General features: G+C 57.7%; 1 protein-coding gene and 1 long non-coding RNA gene across 2 annotated transcripts; one reads left to right on the top strand and one right to left on the bottom strand.

The window, feature by feature from the left end:
• Positions 1-2,687: 2,687 nt before the first annotated feature.
• Positions 2,688-4,601, bottom strand: JUND (JunD proto-oncogene, AP-1 transcription factor subunit). Its single transcript, XM_082707430.1, has one exon. The coding sequence runs from the start codon at positions 4,444-4,446 to the stop codon at positions 3,403-3,405; it is 1,044 nt and encodes a 347-aa protein (XP_082563556.1). The 5' UTR covers positions 4,447-4,601; the 3' UTR covers positions 2,688-3,402.
• A 2,059-nt stretch (positions 4,602-6,660) lies between these two features.
• Positions 6,661-10,011, top strand: LOC309851780. Its single transcript, XR_014304921.1, has 2 exons — positions 6,661-8,306; positions 9,162-10,011. It is a non-coding gene; the product is annotated as an uncharacterized lncRNA (long non-coding RNA).
• The last annotated feature ends 8,136 nt before the right edge of the window (positions 10,012-18,147 follow it).

Raw genomic sequence — 18,147 nt, 5'->3', positions numbered from 1 at the left:
TAGGGCCTCCACTTAGACCCAAGTCTCCTGGTCTTTTTTTCTTTCTTTCTTTCTGAAGATTGATTTATTTGAGAGGAAGCGCGTGTGAGAGTTAGCACAAGTGGGAGGGACAGGGGGAGAGGGAGAGAGACTCCCAAGCAAACTCTGAGTCCAGAGCCCAGTGTGGGGTTCCATCTCCCAGCCCTGAGATCATGACCTGAGCCGAAACCCAGCTGGATGCCTAACCAACTGAGCCACCCAGGCGCCCTGGTAAATATCTTTTCTATACTTATGAGTGGTGGCTGGGGACCAGCAGATAGCTTCAGGATAGGGGCTGGTCCCCAGAAAGACAGAGGCATTAGAGGGTTGGAGATTTCAGCCACACCTCCCAGACCTCCTGAGTGAGAAGAGGGACTGGAGATTGAACCAATCACCAAAGGCCAGTGAGTTAACCAATCACACCTATGGAATGAAACCAACTAGGGTCGGAGAGCTTCTCAGTTAATGAAAACATGGACAGACTGGGAGCGTGGCCCACCCACACGGGGCATGGAAGTCCAATGCCCCTTCCACTGTACCTTGCCCTCCCTCTATGTCTCCTCCACCTAACTGTACCTGAGTTGTAGCCTTTATAAGCCAGTAATATGGGCACCTGGGTGGCTCAGTTGGTTAAGCATCTGCCTTCAGCTCAGATCCCCATCGGGCTCTCTGCTCAGCGGGCAGACTACTACTCCCTCTCTCTCTGCCCCTTCCCACCACTCATGCTCTCTTTCCCTGTCTCAAATAAATAAATTAAATCTTGAAAGTAAATAAATAAACCAGTAATAGTAAATAAAACACTTTCCTAGTTTCTGTGAGCGGTTCTAAATTATCAAGACTGGCGTGGGGGGTGAGGAAATCCTTGGTTTAGGGCTTACTGTCCCAAAATCCAGGTGGCAACCAGAGACTTCCAAATGGCATTGAAGGGGGGGTGGTGTTGTGGGACTAAGAACCCCCCGTCTGTAGGGTCTGTGCAAACTCCAGGTAGTGTCAGAACTGAATTATAGGACACCTGGGTGATGTCTAGAATTCAGAACCGGTGACTGTGGGGAAATCGCCCCCCCACAACACAGTTGGCATCAGGATTATGAATAAAACGGTTTGGGGGGCCTGATGCAGATCTTCCGACCTCCTGGGCCTCTCCCCTTCTCTGTAGGTTGGGGGTGCACGGAGAGCCCTTCAGTATCATTATTACTCATTCACCAAACTGTTGTGGGAGATGCTGTTACCTGGACATGAACTTACCCATTTCATAGCATAGGAGGTAGAGGGGGGAGAGGGGAGAGGGCTGGGTTGAGGTTACACAGGGGCAAATTGGCACCCAAGCTGAGACTCAGGCTTCTAAAGAGTGAAGCTGTGGTCCCAAAGCCTGGTTCAGGGTCTCCTGTGTCAAGACACCCTCACCTCAGCTTTGGCGGGGCACTGCTGGGTCCCTCCCAGTGTGAGGGCGGTGCAAGGTGAGGTCATGCTGTCAAAAACCAAACCCCAAAGCAGCTCTTGAAGCCTTGAAAAGTAGGCAGCCAGGGTGATCAGAAGAAGAGGAAACAGGTAGATGGCGAGGCCCCACCCTTTCAATGGCAAGAGGGTCGGTGGGCATGTTCCTTCTTTGCACCTGTGCCCCCATCTGTAAAACAGGCACAATTCACCTGCCTTTACAGGGCTGGGTATACAGGCACAATTCACCTGCCTTCCTTAACAGGGCTGGGTATACAGCTGATGTTCAACACATGCGCACCAGCTCGACTTGCCCCGTGTCCTTGACCACTGATGCTTAGGTCCCTCCTGGCACCAAGTGAGACAGAGACCCAAGGCCTGGGGTCTTTTGCCCACAAAACTGCAAGGGTCAGGGTAGGCAGGGGATGAAGGCAGCCCAGAGGTCAAGGTTCTGGAGGTGAACAGCCCAAGGTCCAGATATTCCTGCAAACTCCTAAAAATTTCAGGCTCTGTGACCTCTCATCACTCAACCTCTCTGAACAGTAGTTTCCTCAAAATGGGATACTAGGATGTTGGGGAGAGGTCTTCTGGGAGTACTTGGGAAATCCTGATTCCGAGTGAATGCCTAGGGAAGTACCACGGAGCGTAGCTACACCACCCCTACTGGAGGAAGACTGCTCCAGTCCGACCCCACCTGCGCCACGTTCCTCTGGCCCTGAGACTCAGCAACCCCCATCCGCCCGACAATAATAGAAGCTTACGCTGAGCACCAACTACAGGCCAAGCGCGGCTCTGGAACAAACTGTTAATCCTCCCAACTTTCCGGAGCAAGCTTACAACTGTTCTGCCCATTTTAGACAGGATAAGTGATGCCCAGAGGTTCAAGTTACTGCCTTTTCCTACCCGCCTGGGGCTGGGCTGTGCTCTTTCCATCTTGTAGTCCATCTATCCTAAAGGGGACACGCGTGGGCTCGCTAGTTCCAAATGCTGGTTGGAGATCGTAGTATCCCTCACCTAACCTGGACACCGGTGGGCCCCAAGCCCGGGAGCGCCTAGATGGCGCTCGTTGAGCGCCAGATGTTCGGGGCCCCTCCCGTACTCCCGCTCTCCTCCTCCGAGCACAGGCAGAGGGAGGAGGGGCAAGGAGGCAAGGGAGGGGGGAGGGGAGCGTGTGAGCCAGGCCCTGCCCAGCCCGTCAGGCCCCGGCGGGGGAAGAAGGAGGCAGAGAGCCGAGCTGGCGTAACGAGACTTTACTGAAAACAGAAAACCGGGCGAACCAAGGATTACAAACAGGAATGTGGACTCGTAGCAAAACAAAACAACAGAACAAAAAGGGCGGGAGGAGGGATGTCGGAAGGACGGAAGGGGGGGTGAGCAAGAGCGAGGAAAGGGAAGGGAGGTTGTTTTTTTTTTTTCTTCTTCCCATTTCTTTAAAAAACCAACACAAGAAAAAACACACACACACAACCAACGTTTGTTCCCAAGTAGAAACATAAATAGGGCAGAATCGAACACTCTGTTCTTCTCTCTTCCAAAGGCAAAAAAAAAAAAAAAAAGTAAAAGGAAAGGCAGGGTTTGAGGCTGCGCCCCCTCGGAGCCCCCTTCTGCGGTGGTGTGTACAAAGGGGCTGCCGGGGCGCGCGGGTTTGTGCAACACTGGGTGGCCGCGCTCGGGGAACAGAGGCAGCGCCAAGGGCGGGGGGGGGGGGTGTCATGCGCTTGCCCCCAGGAGCAGGGGGTCCAGCTTGTCGAGTCCGAGGCGCCCTCTTCGAGTCCTGAGCACCCTCGGGGGGTCCTCAGGGACCGCGCCCTCTCGGAATCCTGGCACCCTCGGGGTGTGGGGGGGAGTCCCCGGGGCCGCGCCCTCTTCGAGTCCGGGGCGCCCACGTCCACCCCCCACTCGAGCCCGCCTCCCCGGGAGGGGGGCCGCGCATGCGCCCCGCGCGCGGGCTCAGTACGCGGACACCTGGTGCTGGGGCAGCAGCTGGCAGCCGCTGTTGACGTGGCTGAGGACCTTCTGCTTGAGCTGCGCCACCTGCTCCCGCAGCAAACTCGCTGTGGACGCCAGCTCCGTGTTCTGGCTCTTGAGCGTCTTCACTTTCTCCTCGAGGCGCGAGATGCGCTCCAGCTTGCGCTTGCGGCACTTAGAGGCAGCGATGCGGTTGCGCAGCCGCTTGCGCTCCGCCTTAATGCGCTCCTGCGTGTCCATGTCGATGGGCGACAACGGCGGGCTCTCGCCGAAGCTTGGCACGTCGGGCACCGTCTGCGGCTCATCCTTGAGCGCGGTCAGGCGGGGCGGCCCCAGCGCGCCTGGGGGAGGCGGTGGAGGGAAGGGTACAGGCTCGGCGGTGAAGGCGACCGTCGCAGCACCCCCCGAACCGCCGGTGCCGCCCGCGTAGCTGCTCAGGTTCGCGTAGACGGGCGCCTCGGGCGTGGCTGCCGCCGGAGCCAGTTCGCCAGGAGGCGCGGTGCCCGCAGCCGTGCTCGAGGGTCCCCCGGCGGCCGCAGCAGCGGAGGCCGCGCCCGTGCCCAGCTGGTTCTGCTTGTGCAAGTCCTCCAGGGCCTTGACGAAGCCCTCGGCAAACTCCTGCTCCTCGCTGGCCGCCACCTTGGGGTAGAGGAACTGAGTGCTCGTCGGCGTGGTGGTGACCAGCCCGTTGGACTGGATGATGAGGCGCTCGAGCTCGGGCGAGGCGAGCTTGAGCAGCCCCAGGTCGGGCGACGCGAGCAGGCCGTCGGGGGGCGCCGTGCCTGGGGCGCCGTCGGTGCGCAGGGGGGCCGGGGGCGGCGCGGCCGTGGGCTTGAGCGCCGCCGCCACCTGCTCACTCAGGCTCAGCGTCAGCGCGTCTTTCTTCATCATGCTGCCAGTCGCCGCCGTCGGGGGCGCCCCGGGGAACAGGCGACCCGGGGACGCGAAGCTACCACCGCCGCCACTGCTACTGACGCCGCCGCCCAGGCCGCTCAGCGCCTCATCGCCGTAGAAGGGTGTTTCCATCCTCCGCCTCCCCCGCCGCGCCGGCCTGGGGTGGGGGGGGAGGGGGGAGTGGCCGCGGCCGCCCGGGGGGCCTGCGCCCCCCCGTCCGCTCGGCCCTGCGCCCGCCCCGGCCGAGGCCGCTGCGCCCGGCCCTCCACTGGCGGCGGCTCCTGCGCCGCGCACTTCGCGCGCCCTCTTATAGCCTCGGCCCAGCGCGATGAGCTCACTGCCCCCGCTCGCCATTGGGCGTAGGTGACGTCGCTCATTTGCATGGTGGGGCGGGGCTAAGCCGCGACCGCCCTCCCCTGGCTGCCGTTGCCCGGGTGACGCGCGGTAAACCGCACAACAGCGCGCTGCCTTGTGGGTTGACGTCATGGGGGCGGGTCCCACGCCGAACCCGGTTACCCCGCCCCGGGAGCGCGTTGTACGATCAATGCCCCCAGTGCTGCCTCCCGCCAAGGCACGTCCCGGGTGGCGTGATGAGCCCGGCCACCAGCCGCCTGCCGGCCCCCAAGCCCCGCCCCGTATCCGCGCGTGGGGCCCCGGCTGGGCGGGGGCGGGAGCGGGGGCGGTGCCGGCCTCCGGGGACCGGCGGGGGATGGGGCCTAGATGGATAAATAACTCCAAGGCACCTCCCGCTCCACTACGCCTACAAGTGCCTTCCTTAGAGTTCCTCCATCCTGGCTCGGTACGGGCTGGCGGCAGAAGGCCCGAGGGGGCTTATCCTGGTGGCTTCCTGGGCGTTTTGGTCAGATCTACCTCTGTCTCACCCTCACCCCTAAATCTGCGGTGATGTGTTTGCCCCAGAAAGACGAGGGAGGGAAAAGGAGAGCTGCCAGACGTTGCTGGAAACGCTTTGAGCCTGATACTTCTCACTGAGGAGTATAAAAGTACCGAGTCCGACTTCCTGACTTTACAGGCAGGAAACCGAGGCTCAGCAAGGTGCGACCCGGCCAGATCTCTCATTCACCTGGTGGAACTCTGGCCTCCTGCTCCTGGGCGGCCACCTGTATTTTTTACTCTGCATCTGACAGGGCCTGCTGTGGGTCTTGAGGTGAGGGTGGTTGACTACCGGCCCCCCCCAGTTTCCTCCTTAGCGTCCCTCCCCTTCCCTGTTGTTAAGGCCGGAATCCCAGCTGGTAATTGTTAACTATTTAATACTGTTAGGTTATAGTCAGCGCTCAGTGGGCCTCCCTAAAGGCTGGCTGGATATGGAATATGAGGGAGGAGGGAGGTAACCTGTCCAACACTCCCTAGGAATTCTTGGGACACCTGGGTCTGGCTGACAGCTCCTTCACACAGCCCCTCCTTGCCTCCCACCACACTCAGGATAGAGACAATTTCTCAGCCAGATGGTAGAGGCTAAGGATCCTTCTTCCACACACCTCCCTCTAACCTTTCAGCTTCTCTGAGCCTTGGCCTCTCAGCCCATGATGCCTCAGGCCCTTTGCATATGCTATGCCCTCTGTGTGAGGCTCCCTTCCCCAAGGCAAACTTGTATCCTTGGAGAGGCCCCTCCCACTCACCTTATTTCCATTAGAGCCTTGGAAGCAGTTCAGAATGACTGGGTGACCAAAAGTTCCCGGAGGGCAAGGACCTTGTCTATCCTGAACCTGCTGGGTCTCCAACATCTGGTAGAGCACCTGGCTCAGTGTTAAAGGAGAACGCTGCCTGGTCTGGTTGCTGTGGTCTCTGTGTCCTCCAGACCTGACCTCTCAGGTCCCAGCCTGAGCAAAGGGACCCCTGATGAGAGGGGATCCAGCCTCCATCCTGTTGCTAACTCTGCTCTGAGAACCCCCTCTCTAGGCCTATGCAATGGGGCTAGATTGGAGGAAATGGGGCCGTGCTTCTCTCCAAGGCAGGACGTGAGTGGGTGGCCTAGGGAGCCTCCACCCTGACCTTGGGCCTTAACCCTGACAAGTGGGTGAATGGTCTGGTAAACAATGGGCAGAACCTGCCTGAGCTGAAAGACTGACCAGCAAACAAGCCTTGGGAAATGAAGGCACCAGGAGTCCAAGGTCTCTCTGACTCAAGTTTTCCTCCTCATGAAAATGGGAGTGAATAATCTCACCCACCTCATGGAGTCTTGTGACTTTTTTTTTTTTTTTTCAGTAAGTAAACTCTACCCCTATCCTGGGGACCCTGAGATTCGAGAGAGTGCATGCTCTACTGACGAACCCAGCCAGGTGCCTGGAGTATTGTGATTTGCATTGGATTTGAAAAAATAGTAAGAACTCCATGTTTTCTATAAGTATTTTCCATTATTATTTTTTTAAAGACTTTATTTGACAGAGTTTACAAGTAGGCAGAGAGGCAGGTGTAGAGAGAGGGGAAACAGGCTGCCTGCTGAGCAGAGAGCCCAATGTGGGACTTGATCCTAGGACCCTGGGATCATAACCTGAGCCAAAGGCAGAGGCTTAACCCACTGAGCCACCCCTATTAATATTATTATTATTATTAAGCCAACCTTAATTGTGTATGGTTGTTTGGTCTTGAGTTCCCTTAGCTGAAGTGCCCTTCCTTACCCTCCAGGCAAATTCCTACTCATGCTTCAAAACCCAATGTCTCTCCTCCAAGAAGCCTTCCCTAATCTGATGCCCAAGAAATCCCCTAAGTGACCCCCTACCATCTGGCTAAGCCTGTCCACCATCTTTGTCTACCCCAGATGGGGGGGGCGGTTCTTGAGGCTGGATAGAGAGGACCTGCCTTGGCCCCTTCGTACGCGGAGTGGCCCTGGACAGACTGCCAGCGCTACTTTTCAAGGCCTGGCTTCTTCAGTCTCTACTGCTATGTACTTGCTGTTCCCTCTGACCCAATAATTTTCCCTACCTTCTCCTTCCTCCTAGCCAGGGAGTGCTCTGGGACACCTTAGACCTGCTCTTCCATTTGGACCAACCCTGTCCCTACCTAGTCAGGCAGGTCAAGGGGAGCCTAGCTAGATCCACCAACCAATCATACACAGTGAATTAGGGATAACTCCCATTCATTCATTCATTCATTCATTCTGTATACACTATCTGAGCTCCTACTGTGAGCCAAATGATGGGGACACATGGGAATGACACAAAGACCCTCACCTTCCCAGCACAGGCTCTGAAGGAGGAACCTTCAAACACAATTTCAAGGAGAATGGTGCCCCCTCTGTGGACTGGGGGGTATGTTTTAGAGTTGGGTAATTGGGGTGGGGTGCCCCAGAGGTGATGCTGAATGAAGGAGGAGCTGGAGATAATTTGAAGGCCAAACATCCCAGACAGTGGGAACAGACAATGCAAAAGCCCTGGGGCGGCTGGCCACTTTGATGGAGACAGCCTGTGGGGCTGGATTGTGTGAGCCCCGGGAAGCCAGATGGAGAGAAGGAAAGCAGGCTTCCATGGGAGCCTGGTTAGTGTATGCCCAGTGTAGTGGCAGTGGCCCTGGAAGATGGGATTGAGGGAGAAATCGGTCACAGGCCTCAGCCTAGACCCTGATTTTTCCACCCTTACTCTCCCAGCGGCTCCACATTATCTCACTTTCCAGAGCAGTCCAGGGAGGGTGCGGAACCTGCCTTGAGGTGTGGCACAGTACCGGCCCAACTAAAATTCAGCCCGGTCCCCAACCCCTATCCTAGCTTCCGAAGGAAAGCTGAAACTACCACCCGCCCCAGGCGAGATTTGAATCTCCTCCCCTCCGCTCCGGGGTCTCTCTCTCTCTCTCTCTCTCTCTCTCTCTCTGTCTTTCGATCCAGCGTCGAGCGCGCTTCTTTTTTAAAGCAAACTGCATGTCGGTTTAATGTTTAGTCTTTATTTGAAGACCTAGGGACCTCAAATTTACTTGATAAAACGCAAAGCCCCAAAGAAAGAGAGAAAAAAAAAAAAAAAGAGTTAAGCGGGAAGCAGAAAGGGGTTAGGCGGCGGAACCTCTTAAGGGGGAGGTTTGCGGGGGATCGCTCGACCCCGCGGGTCTGGGTAGGGCTCATGGGGAACGTCCTCCGGCGCTTAGGACCCATGGGCTGGTGGGGGTGGGGCTTGCGGGGACCATCCGCGGGTGGCGGGACCCCGCGAGGGGGCCGGGGAAGGGGTGCAGTCTTGGGGCCGGGGGCGCGTCTGGCCTCCGCGCATTCCTAAGGATCGGGTTACCGGCCAAAGCGGTGGCCCCTCCCCTCCCCTCCTGCCCGGCTTCCGCCCTCGCCGGGAGCAGGAACCACAATCACCTCCCCCGTCCTGCGCAGGTGCTTGGCCGGCCGGGGGGGGGGGGGGGGGGGGGGGAGGGTACCCACACCCAGTCCTCCGGGCCGGCACTGGCGCTTTCCAGTCTCACGAGACCATTTTACTGACGAGGAAACTGACGCTTCGTCAGCTCCTTTCAGCCCGGATGGAACCAGACTGACAGCCTGCTTTACGACCGGTGGCCCTCTTGACTGCACCCGGAGGCTGCAGTGTCCCCAGCCTCCCGCAGGCCCGGATGAGTGGCCCAGGCCAGCCCCGTGTTCATTGATCGACGGGCCACAGTGAGCCCGGAAGGGCGCCCGGGCAAAGGAGAAAACAACTTTTCACACCACCACCTTCTTCCCCCACCCCCAGGATGGGCAAGATTCCTGCGCTCATGTAATGTGCATCTGCTGTGTACCCAGGCCCACGTTAGGCCCTTTCCCAGACAGATGCTGGGAAACCTGAAGGTTGGGGATCCAAGGGTGGTGAGCTCGACTTTGCTAAACCAGCTTGAGAAGCTGATTTGCTTTGGTTTTGTTTATCTTTCAGCCAACCTCCAGAACCATCATTCAGCTGTTCACCACCCTGTACGGAGTACCTACTGTGTGCCCTGCCCTGTGTGCTGGGCCAGGGTTTTCCACCATCCCTCATCAACCCCTGAGTTGATAGTCCAGAATGAGACAGGAAATACCCACCATAAATGAAAAAGTACGCTTTAGGCTGATGTCACTATTTCTCCTTTAGGTCGACCCCCTTTTCTGTTTTTACTTCAAATATATTTCAAAAGGGAAACTTCCATGTCACCACCAAGAATGGAAAACCAGTTTCTCTTGCCATAAATAGAAAGAAACTGAAAAACGATGAAATGAGAGCAAAACCCAGGAATTCCTTCCTAAGGGATGCTCTGGGATGTCCAAATATCCAGAAAGCATTGAAGGCAGGGAAGCCCCAAGCCAAGCCAAGAAGGGGCCACAGGGATCCACCTGGTGTTTTTGTCCCTAAGGGCCTCGGCACACAGTAGGTGCTCAGTAATGTGCCAAGCCTTGGCAGTGAGCACCTACAACACATGGGGTTTGCCTGCATCCCATAGAATGCTTCTGGGGGCCTTTAAGTTTACTGACCCATTCGCTGGGACAAATGATGGTGGTGGCGCCAGGTAGCAGCTCCTTGTGGGGGGAACCCCCACAGGGCCTCTCTGGGGAGACTTCGGGTTGGTTCAGTTAAGTAGAAGCTCCTGCTTCCTCCTCAAGACCTTGGGGGTGTCCCCACCCACGGTACTGTGTCCCCTGACAGCCTTCTGCAATGAGCTGTGGGCCCTTGACGTTCTGCCCAGGCTGCCCAGGGATTGGGGAGGGGAAAATGTGTGAATCAGTAAGTATGAATTAAATAAGTAAAGGAATTAATGCGTGAATGGTGTTAATGGATGATTTGGCGAAGTAATGAATGGATGAGCAAATTAATGGATGAGAGGATGCATCCATGCCCCAAAAATGGGAAACCCACTCCCCACATTTTTTAATAGCCCCCCGCCAGCACTGCTAAGAGGGACATCTGTCCACGGTTTTCAGAGGGACACACAGGCTCTGAGCAAGCATGGCTCCATGCCCATTTTCAGAGCGCAGACTGGAATACAGGTGGCCTCGCTCGCTCACCGTGAGCTGCAGGACAGAGGGCCAAGTAGAGGAGCCGGGCCCCCCAGTGGGGGAGTAGGTTGAACCGGGGCTAAGCGGGCAGCAGACAAGGGCAGGGAAGCGGTGGCGGCGGGGCCTCCGGAGCGGGGAGGAGCGGGCAGACTCCCAGTCGATTAGGAAGGGGCTCCAAGTTAAGAGCGAGTTTGGGGGGCCTCCCGGCACGCGAGACACAGAAACACCAGCCTTGCGTCCCTGGGCGTGGGGAGCCAAAGACATTCCCTCCGCCCCACGACACTCGCAACCTGAGGCCGCCACCGTGAACTCCTTCGCCCGCCAGCTTCCCCCCTTCCATCGCCACCGCCTCTCCCCGGGAGGAAGTGGTGAGGGTGCGGGGGAGGGCCCCCATTCTCACTTCCCCTGGGGCAGGGCGGAGCCTGCAGGGTCCCCCTCCCCCGCCGCAAGGATGGGGGTGCCGACAGGAGTGGGGGCTGGGAGCCCCAACAGCTGGGGCCCGGCAGGGCGGTGCGGACCCTCGTTGGGTGAGCTCTCTAAGTTCGATTCTCCTAAGTTTCGATGGTTCTCATCTCAAACGTGGTGGGGAAGAAACTCGACCCTGAAACAATGGGTTGCTGGGTGAGAGGACTCCGCCCCAGGCCCAAGGAGACCAAACCCGATAAGGACACTCCCAGGCCCGGAGGGGTCAGGGCCCGGCCGGAGGGAGAGACGTCGCTGTAAACATGGACTTGGACCGGGGCGGGAGGCGCATTCCACGCGGAGGGAACGGCGCAGGCCAAAGCCTGGCGGCTGCTCGGGACCTCCCGCCTCGCCAGGCCGCTGGGCCTGCCCAGGACCTGCCCCTTGTCTCTCCCCCCAGCCTGGCCCCTCCTCCGGCGGGGGTGGGGGAAGGATCTGGAGGGCCTCGGCGCCGCCAGCCGCAGCCGCGGAGTTAACCCCGCGCAGCGGCCAGACTCGGTGGCAAGGGAGGCGGGTGGCGTCAGCGCCGACGTCAAGGCGAGGCGGGGCCACGTGGATTCGGGCACCCAGCCGGTGCCCCACGCAGCGCTGGAAGTCGTGGGTGTGGTGGTGGGCAGAGTCCGCCCTCCAGCTGTCCTGACGCTGCGCAGAGGGGAAACTGAGGCACGGAGAGGCGAGTGGCCTAGCCGAGACCGAATTGGGCCCCAGGGCTCCAGGTCCCCGGCCCTCAGCCTCTGGCCGCTTCTGTCCCACACCGTCGCCCTCTCCCTTTCTTTCGCTTGCGTTGGCCTACGTCGCCGTGATAGCCCCAGGGTCAGACGAACTGGTGTTTTGTGTTTTTTTTTTTCCCCCCCGGCACGTAGACAAATCCCTACAAAACCTACCTGTTAAGTGCTGGGCGTCCCAGAGCTGTGCCCTGGCAAATCACTCCATCTTTGTGGGCCTCAGTTTCCTCAAACGGACCAATGAAGGCAAGCTGACATTTCACTGCCGGCGCACTGCTCGGCCTTCGGGAAGCGGTGGGGTGGGGTGGGTGGGGATTCCCACGCCGAGGGGCGGGGGAGACAGCCTAGAGGAGAGAGGTACGAGTCGGGGGACACTAGCGAGACGGGATTCGAATCCACAGCTGGCTCCGGATCCTCCTTTCGTCCTCCCTACCTCCGCCCTCTCCCGTCCCCCTCCCTCTGCGTCTAACCCCTCCACTTTCCCCGATTCCCTAGTCCCCCTTCCCTCTCCCATCCCCCCCCCACTGGCCCAGCTCCGCGCCCCTGCGGGTCCGCTAATTAAATGCAGAGCTGGGGGAGGGGGCGGCTCGCAGTTAACCCCTTCCCGTCGGGTCCTGAAGGGCTTCCCGGCGCTGAGGAAGGGAAGCGCCAACGCCGCTCAGCTCCTCTCCGCCCCTGACTCGGGGCCCTGGGACAACCCATTTGATGGACGGGTAATTCGAGGCCCAGGCGCCAGCTGTAAGCCACCCCAAGTCTCCATCCCGTGCCTATCTATAGCTCTGGGTCAGGTGGAGTCAAGTGGAGAGGACCCAGACACAGCCCTTATCCCCGCCTGGCTCCCCCTACCCTCCACACACAGACCCCTGCCGTGGTGGGGCTGGGCCAACTGAACATCTGAGAGGCACCCAACATTCTTGGGTGGGAATCACTGGAAAAATAGGTATTCTAACGTCAAGCCCTGGCAGGAGCTATGAAGGAATGGGAGGGGGGATGAGCAGAGGGCCAGCGATACCCGCAGACAAAGTGGGCACCAGGAAGGGTAGATTACTGAGAGCCAGAATAGCACGAGCTAAGGTCCCAAGCTAGGAACGCACGATGTGCGGCGGGGAATGGAGGAGGAGGCCCGAAGTGGGGTGAGGTGAAGGGGCATGGAGGGAAGGTAAGAGCAGAAGGAGCCCAGGAGCACCCAGGCCAACAGCAGCTGGGGTGGGGGGGTGGGAGTTGGACTCCTTGCCAGCCCAGGAGGACCCTGTGACCCTGTGTCTCCCTGCCTCAGTTTCCCCACCAGTGCCCATGTTCCAGAGGGCACAGCAGAGTCTTGGGAGCCTCGGGGCTGGCCAGAGTCATAGGGACCTGTCTTCTGCCCTCTGTGGTTGCGCCGCTGGACTGCCCTCTCCCTCTGTGGCTCCCCGTTACCCCCTAGCTCTGCCTGTCCTATTATCCAGACTCCCTTGACATTGGCGTGATGTTCCTTCACCAGCAGTATCCACTTCCTGAGACATTCCGGGCAGTGGGAACCCCTTCCCTCCCTCAGGTAGCTCTCCAATCCCACAAGGGCCCCTCACTCAGCCCCGGGGCTCCTCAGCAAGGAGGGGGCTGGCTTAAGAGACAGGGCTGGGGGGAATGGGGGAAGGTGGGTAGCACGGTCCTTGAGCCTGGGGGAAAATCGCAGTCCCCTCTGCCCCTCTACACCTGCCTCCTTGGAGGAGGCATGACTGTGGCTGTGGTGACGGGGGCTGTGCCAGGAGGAGCATCCAGCAGGGCCTGCGTTGTCATGGCAACGCTGACTCAGAGGCAGAAGCAGGTAGCAGCATCTAGCCCCCGCCAGCCCACCCCTGTGCTCCTGGCACCTCACCCAACACCCACCCTGCAGCCTCCACTCTGGGGGACCTCTTCTGAAACTGGAGAGGGGTGGGTGAGACCCCAGAGCGGCTGGATGAATTCCTTCACCCACCCAATCACCTGTTGGAAGGGGGGAGATGCTCTTTTATCACACTTACCTGGGTGCTGGGTGCCACGTCTCCCACCCACCTTCAGGACACCCATCTTCCCATTCATCTGTTTATAGGTCCATCCATCCACCCACCCACTAATCTGTCCGTCCCTCCATTTACCCATTCATCCATTAGTCATGGAGTACCCACCCACTGTGCGCCCACCTTGCTCTCAGCACAGGACAGTTGTCCCTTGCTCCAGCAGTCATGGTATCCATGAAGGATCTGGACTGGAGGGATACAGAGGAGGACAAGGCCTCTGAGTCCCCTTGAGTCCCGACCTTGAGAACTTGAGGTCCCTTCTCTCCCTCCTGCTCCCAGTATCTATTTCAGTGTCTGTCTCCATTTCTGAGTACAGCCCAGACCCTTCCCCACCTCTACCCCCGGCCCCAAAGCCACTGTATAGCCTCCTTCCTCTCTTCCCCTCATTTGTCTCTTCCAGGCACATGAGCCTCTGTGTTTTTCCACTAACACATCAGCTCATTCCCACCTCAGGGCCTTTGCACATGTTGCTCTCCCTATCTGGAAAACCCTTAAGGTTTTCACCTCCATTTATCTTGCTTATTTCTTAGTTTCCTAATTATCTGTCTCTAGCCCCATCTCCAGAGTGTAAAGACCTGAGATGGCCTGCGGTTCCTTTAGTGTCCTGTCTTAGCCTATCTCTGCCTTCATTTCACCCACTGTGAAATGGGCAGATGGGAATGGTGTTCACAATAAGGCTTTTATGGAAGGGGATGGGGGGAGGAATTAAGCCCTCAGAAATGTACCTGGCACAGAGTAAGTGCTCAACAAACACGTTCTTAGAAATAGTCCAGGGGCGCCTAGCTGGCTCAGTCATTAAGCCTCTGACTTAGACTCAGGTCATGATCCCAGGGTCCTGGGATCCAGCCCGCATCCTGGCTCCCTGCTCAGCAGGAAGCCTGCTTCTCCCTCTCCCTCTGCCCGGGTTGTGTTCCCTCTCTCACTGTGTATCTTTCTGTCAAATAAATAAATAAAATCTCTTTAAAAAGAAAGAAAGAGGAGGAGGGAGGGGGGCAAGGAGTCCAAATGATGAAGGATAAAATGTGGTCTGGCTGTACAGTGGAATAGTACTCAGCCATAATAGCACAGAGCTATACAAAACTCTGACACACTCTACTGCGTGGATGAACCTTGAAAATATCACGCCAAGCGAAAGAAGCCAGACCCAAGAGGCCACCTATTGTAGGATCCCATGTATGTGAAATGTCCAGAGCAGGCAAACCCACAGAGACAGAAAGCCAATTCATGGTTGTTCAGGGTCTCAGGGAGAGGGTGGAGGGTGACTGGTCATGGGGAAAACAGGGTTTCTTTCTGGGGTGCTGAAAATGTTCTGGAACTAAACACAAGTGCTGGTTTCACAACACTGTAAGGTATCAAAGTCACTGGAGTGTTCACTTTAAAATGGTGAATTTGGGGGCGCCTGGGTGGCTCAGTGGTTAAGCATCTGTCTTCGGCTCCAGTCATGATCCTAGGGTCCTGGGATCAAGCCCCATGTTGGGCTCCCTACTCAGTGGGAAGCCTGCTTCTCTCTCTCTCTCACTCCTCCTGCTTGTGTTACCTCTCTTGCTGTCTCTCTGTGTCAAATAAATAAATAAAATCTTTTTAAAATAAAAATAAATAAAATGGTGAATTTTGTGTCAGTGGATCTTACCACAATAATAATTTTATAAAAAGCACGTTGCAGGGGCGCCTGGTGGGCTCAGTGGGTTAAGCCTCTGCCATCAGCTCAGGTCATGATCTTGAGGTCCTGGGATCAAGCCCCACATCAGGCTCTCTGCTCAGCAGGGAGCCTGCTTCCCCTCCCCCCGCCTCTGCCTGCCTCTCTGCCTGCTTGTGATCCCTCTCACTATCAAATAAATAAATAAAATCTTAAAAAAAAAAAAAAAGCACAGTGGGTACAACCTGAGGACAATCTGAATAAAATGTGCTCTTTAGTCAAAAACGATCAGCTTACTGGTCTTCAAGAAGCCAGCATGCACCTGCCCCTGGGCATTTGCACCTGCTGCTCCATCGAGCTGAAGCTTCAGGTAACTGAAAAGCTGGATCAGACCGTGGGTGGGCTGAGCAGCAGTCTGATTCCATTTGCTCACCCACTCCGCCCCCTCCAATTGCAGGAAAGGTCAAGGTGTTTGGTGCTTAGAGATGATGTTGAGGACATTTGAGTGCCTTGGAGGGTCAGTCTGCACTCCCTCAGGGAGGGATAAAGCCCTACAAGCTAGTGGGGTTCGGCAGCAAGTGGAATGGAGAGGCAATGGATTCTGTCCAGCTGGGGGCCATGTTCTGTTTCCAGCCGCCTCATGAACACAAACAGCAAGAGGGATTTTTAAAAAAATTTTTAAGGAAAATTGCTGAGTAATGAAGATCTCCCTGGACAGCATCACTGTGCCCCAGGAACTGAGTCTTCTGGGGGTTTTTGGAAAAGACATCCTTTCTAGAAGGTTCTGGGGGAAATTGTGTCTGAGTCTCTCCATGGTGACCGGGAGGGTGCGAAGGAGGGAGGAGGGAGGCCACCTCACCATTCATCCACACGCACTTGGGCATTTGGGGACAGCCCCGAGCCCTGCTTGCCAGGGACACTGAACAGGCTAGAGGGACACAGGGTGGAAGGCCCTAGGGGTGCTTACAGGGACAGTTTTCAAAGGAACAGAGAAGGGTATGAGGGAGGGGAAGATGCAGGAGGACGCGCCGAGTATTTTTAGGCACTGAATGCAGCCCTAAAATATTTCCACGGCCACTCCCGAGGGTGAGCAGGGTGACTATTTCTGTGCCTGGTTCCAGTGGAGGCGGGGCAGGCAAGGGTGAGTCACTGCTGGGTGGCTGGACCCAGACTGGCAGGGGGCTCTTAGGGCAGCACCAGGGGCCTGCAAGGGGACCACTCACCAGCTGGGGCACGGCATCCAGGGCTGGCCTCTGGGGCATGGAGGACAGTGGCCCAGCCACCGACCACAGGGCAGGCCAAGCCTGTGGCACCGTTGCCCGGAGCCTCCCAGACAATGAGCGAGTAGCTCGGGCTGAGCTCAAGAGTGATAGAGATGGAGAGATTCCCTGGAGAGTTTTCGGCCCCTCTACAGGTGATCAACGAAGAATGAAGCAGTGCTCTTAGGGGGTGCGCAAGTATGTATGAAGCACTTGCTGTATACCCAGCCTCCCCCACCCCAAGTAATCCTCCCAACAACCCCTGTGAAGTGGAGGCTGCTACTGCCCCCTCTGACCAGCAAGAAAACTGAGGCACAATGGGGTAAAACTTGCCAAGCACTTTGTGTGTCTCGAACCTTGTCCCTCAACAGGGGAATACACTTTCAAACCAATGACGACCTCACCTGCCCCCACCCCACATGACCCCTGACTCCTGATTCTACACCTGACACAACTGAACCCGGAGAAGGTAAATGGATCCTCCAAGTTCAAGGAGGCAACAGAGGAAGGAGCTCTGAGGAGGCCTCTGAAGCTGTGTGACCCTGGGCAGGTGGCTCACCCACTCTGTGCCCGAGCGTAGGAGCTGCCAGGCACACATGAGGCTGTTGTTCGGATCATGTTGGGTCTGAGGACTCCTGACCCCATCTCTGCCTGACCTGAGCAGGCCACAGAAGCTCGGGGGCTTTTCACTTGCTGTTCCCTCCACCTGTTTCCTGCTCTCTTCCCATGGACCATGACTTCTTGACCTTGGGAGTTGGTCTGAACATGCCCCACTCGGCAAGGCCTCCCCTTCCACTCTGGAAAGCTCCCATCCGTAGCATCCTGGGCTTCCTGCCTAGGCCCTCAAGGCACCCCTGCCTCTTCTTTCACCACCTCTTCGACCTCTACCCTGGGCTGAGCCCCCAGCCCCACCTCCTCCTGATCTTGCAGCTTAATCTGTTCCAGAACCTTCTGTGCTTCCCATCTTGCTCAGGGACTGCACTTGCCCCATTTCCTACCCGCCTCCCAACCTTTGTTCCTGTCACCACTCTGTGTAGGGCCTTGGCACTTGCACAGGCTGTTCCCTTCATCTGAAATGCTCTTCTCCTAGATGGCTGCTTCCCTTGCCTTCCTCAAGCCCGTTCCTCAAATGTCAGTCACCCTCTGGCCTGCCCTGACCCCCCCTTTCTGCCACCCTTGCTTTCTTTTTCTCCACATTGATGCACTGGGCTTGTTTGTTGCTAGCTCACCTTGTGGGAGGTAAGGGCCACAGGGCTGGGGCTCTTTGCCTAATTCATGCTGAGTCTCCAGTCCCTGGAATTGGGTTGCGGCCCCAGGTCCTCCGCCTCAAGGCCAGCCCTCTGCTCCACTGAGGTGGGCGGCTTCTCCCATAGGGGTGGTCTGAGTGGACATCAAGCCATCTCCTATACCCCTCCCTGGCCAAGTGGCCCTTTGTCCTGAGGGACAGCAGAGGACACCAGGTCATGCACTGAGCCACTGAAGATGTTGCTGATACCGGGAGAGGCTGGGCCCCGGGGTCCACATGGATGGGTGGGGAGGACACCTGCCATCATGCCCACGTGGACGCAGTGGGTACAGGGCTTCCCGGCAGAGCTGCTCCGGGAGCAGCAGGTGAGGCCCAGCAGAGGAGGAATCCGAGGACATGTGCGCAGGAAGGGATGACGCAGGATGGCAAGCCAGAGGCCCTCCCACTGCCACCAAGTGGGGCTGCTGCTCCTGCTTGCCAGCTGCATCCGAGTCTCCAAAAAGGGCTCTTGGTCCCAGGTCAGGCAAG

The sequence above is a fragment of the Mustela nivalis genome (assembly GCF_964662115.1).
Source record: "Mustela nivalis genome assembly, chromosome: 1".
Classification (NCBI taxonomy): Eukaryota; Metazoa; Chordata; class Mammalia; order Carnivora; family Mustelidae; genus Mustela; species Mustela nivalis.
The sequence above is the reverse complement of the archived record's forward strand: the minus strand, read 5'-3'. Positions and strand labels throughout refer to the sequence as shown.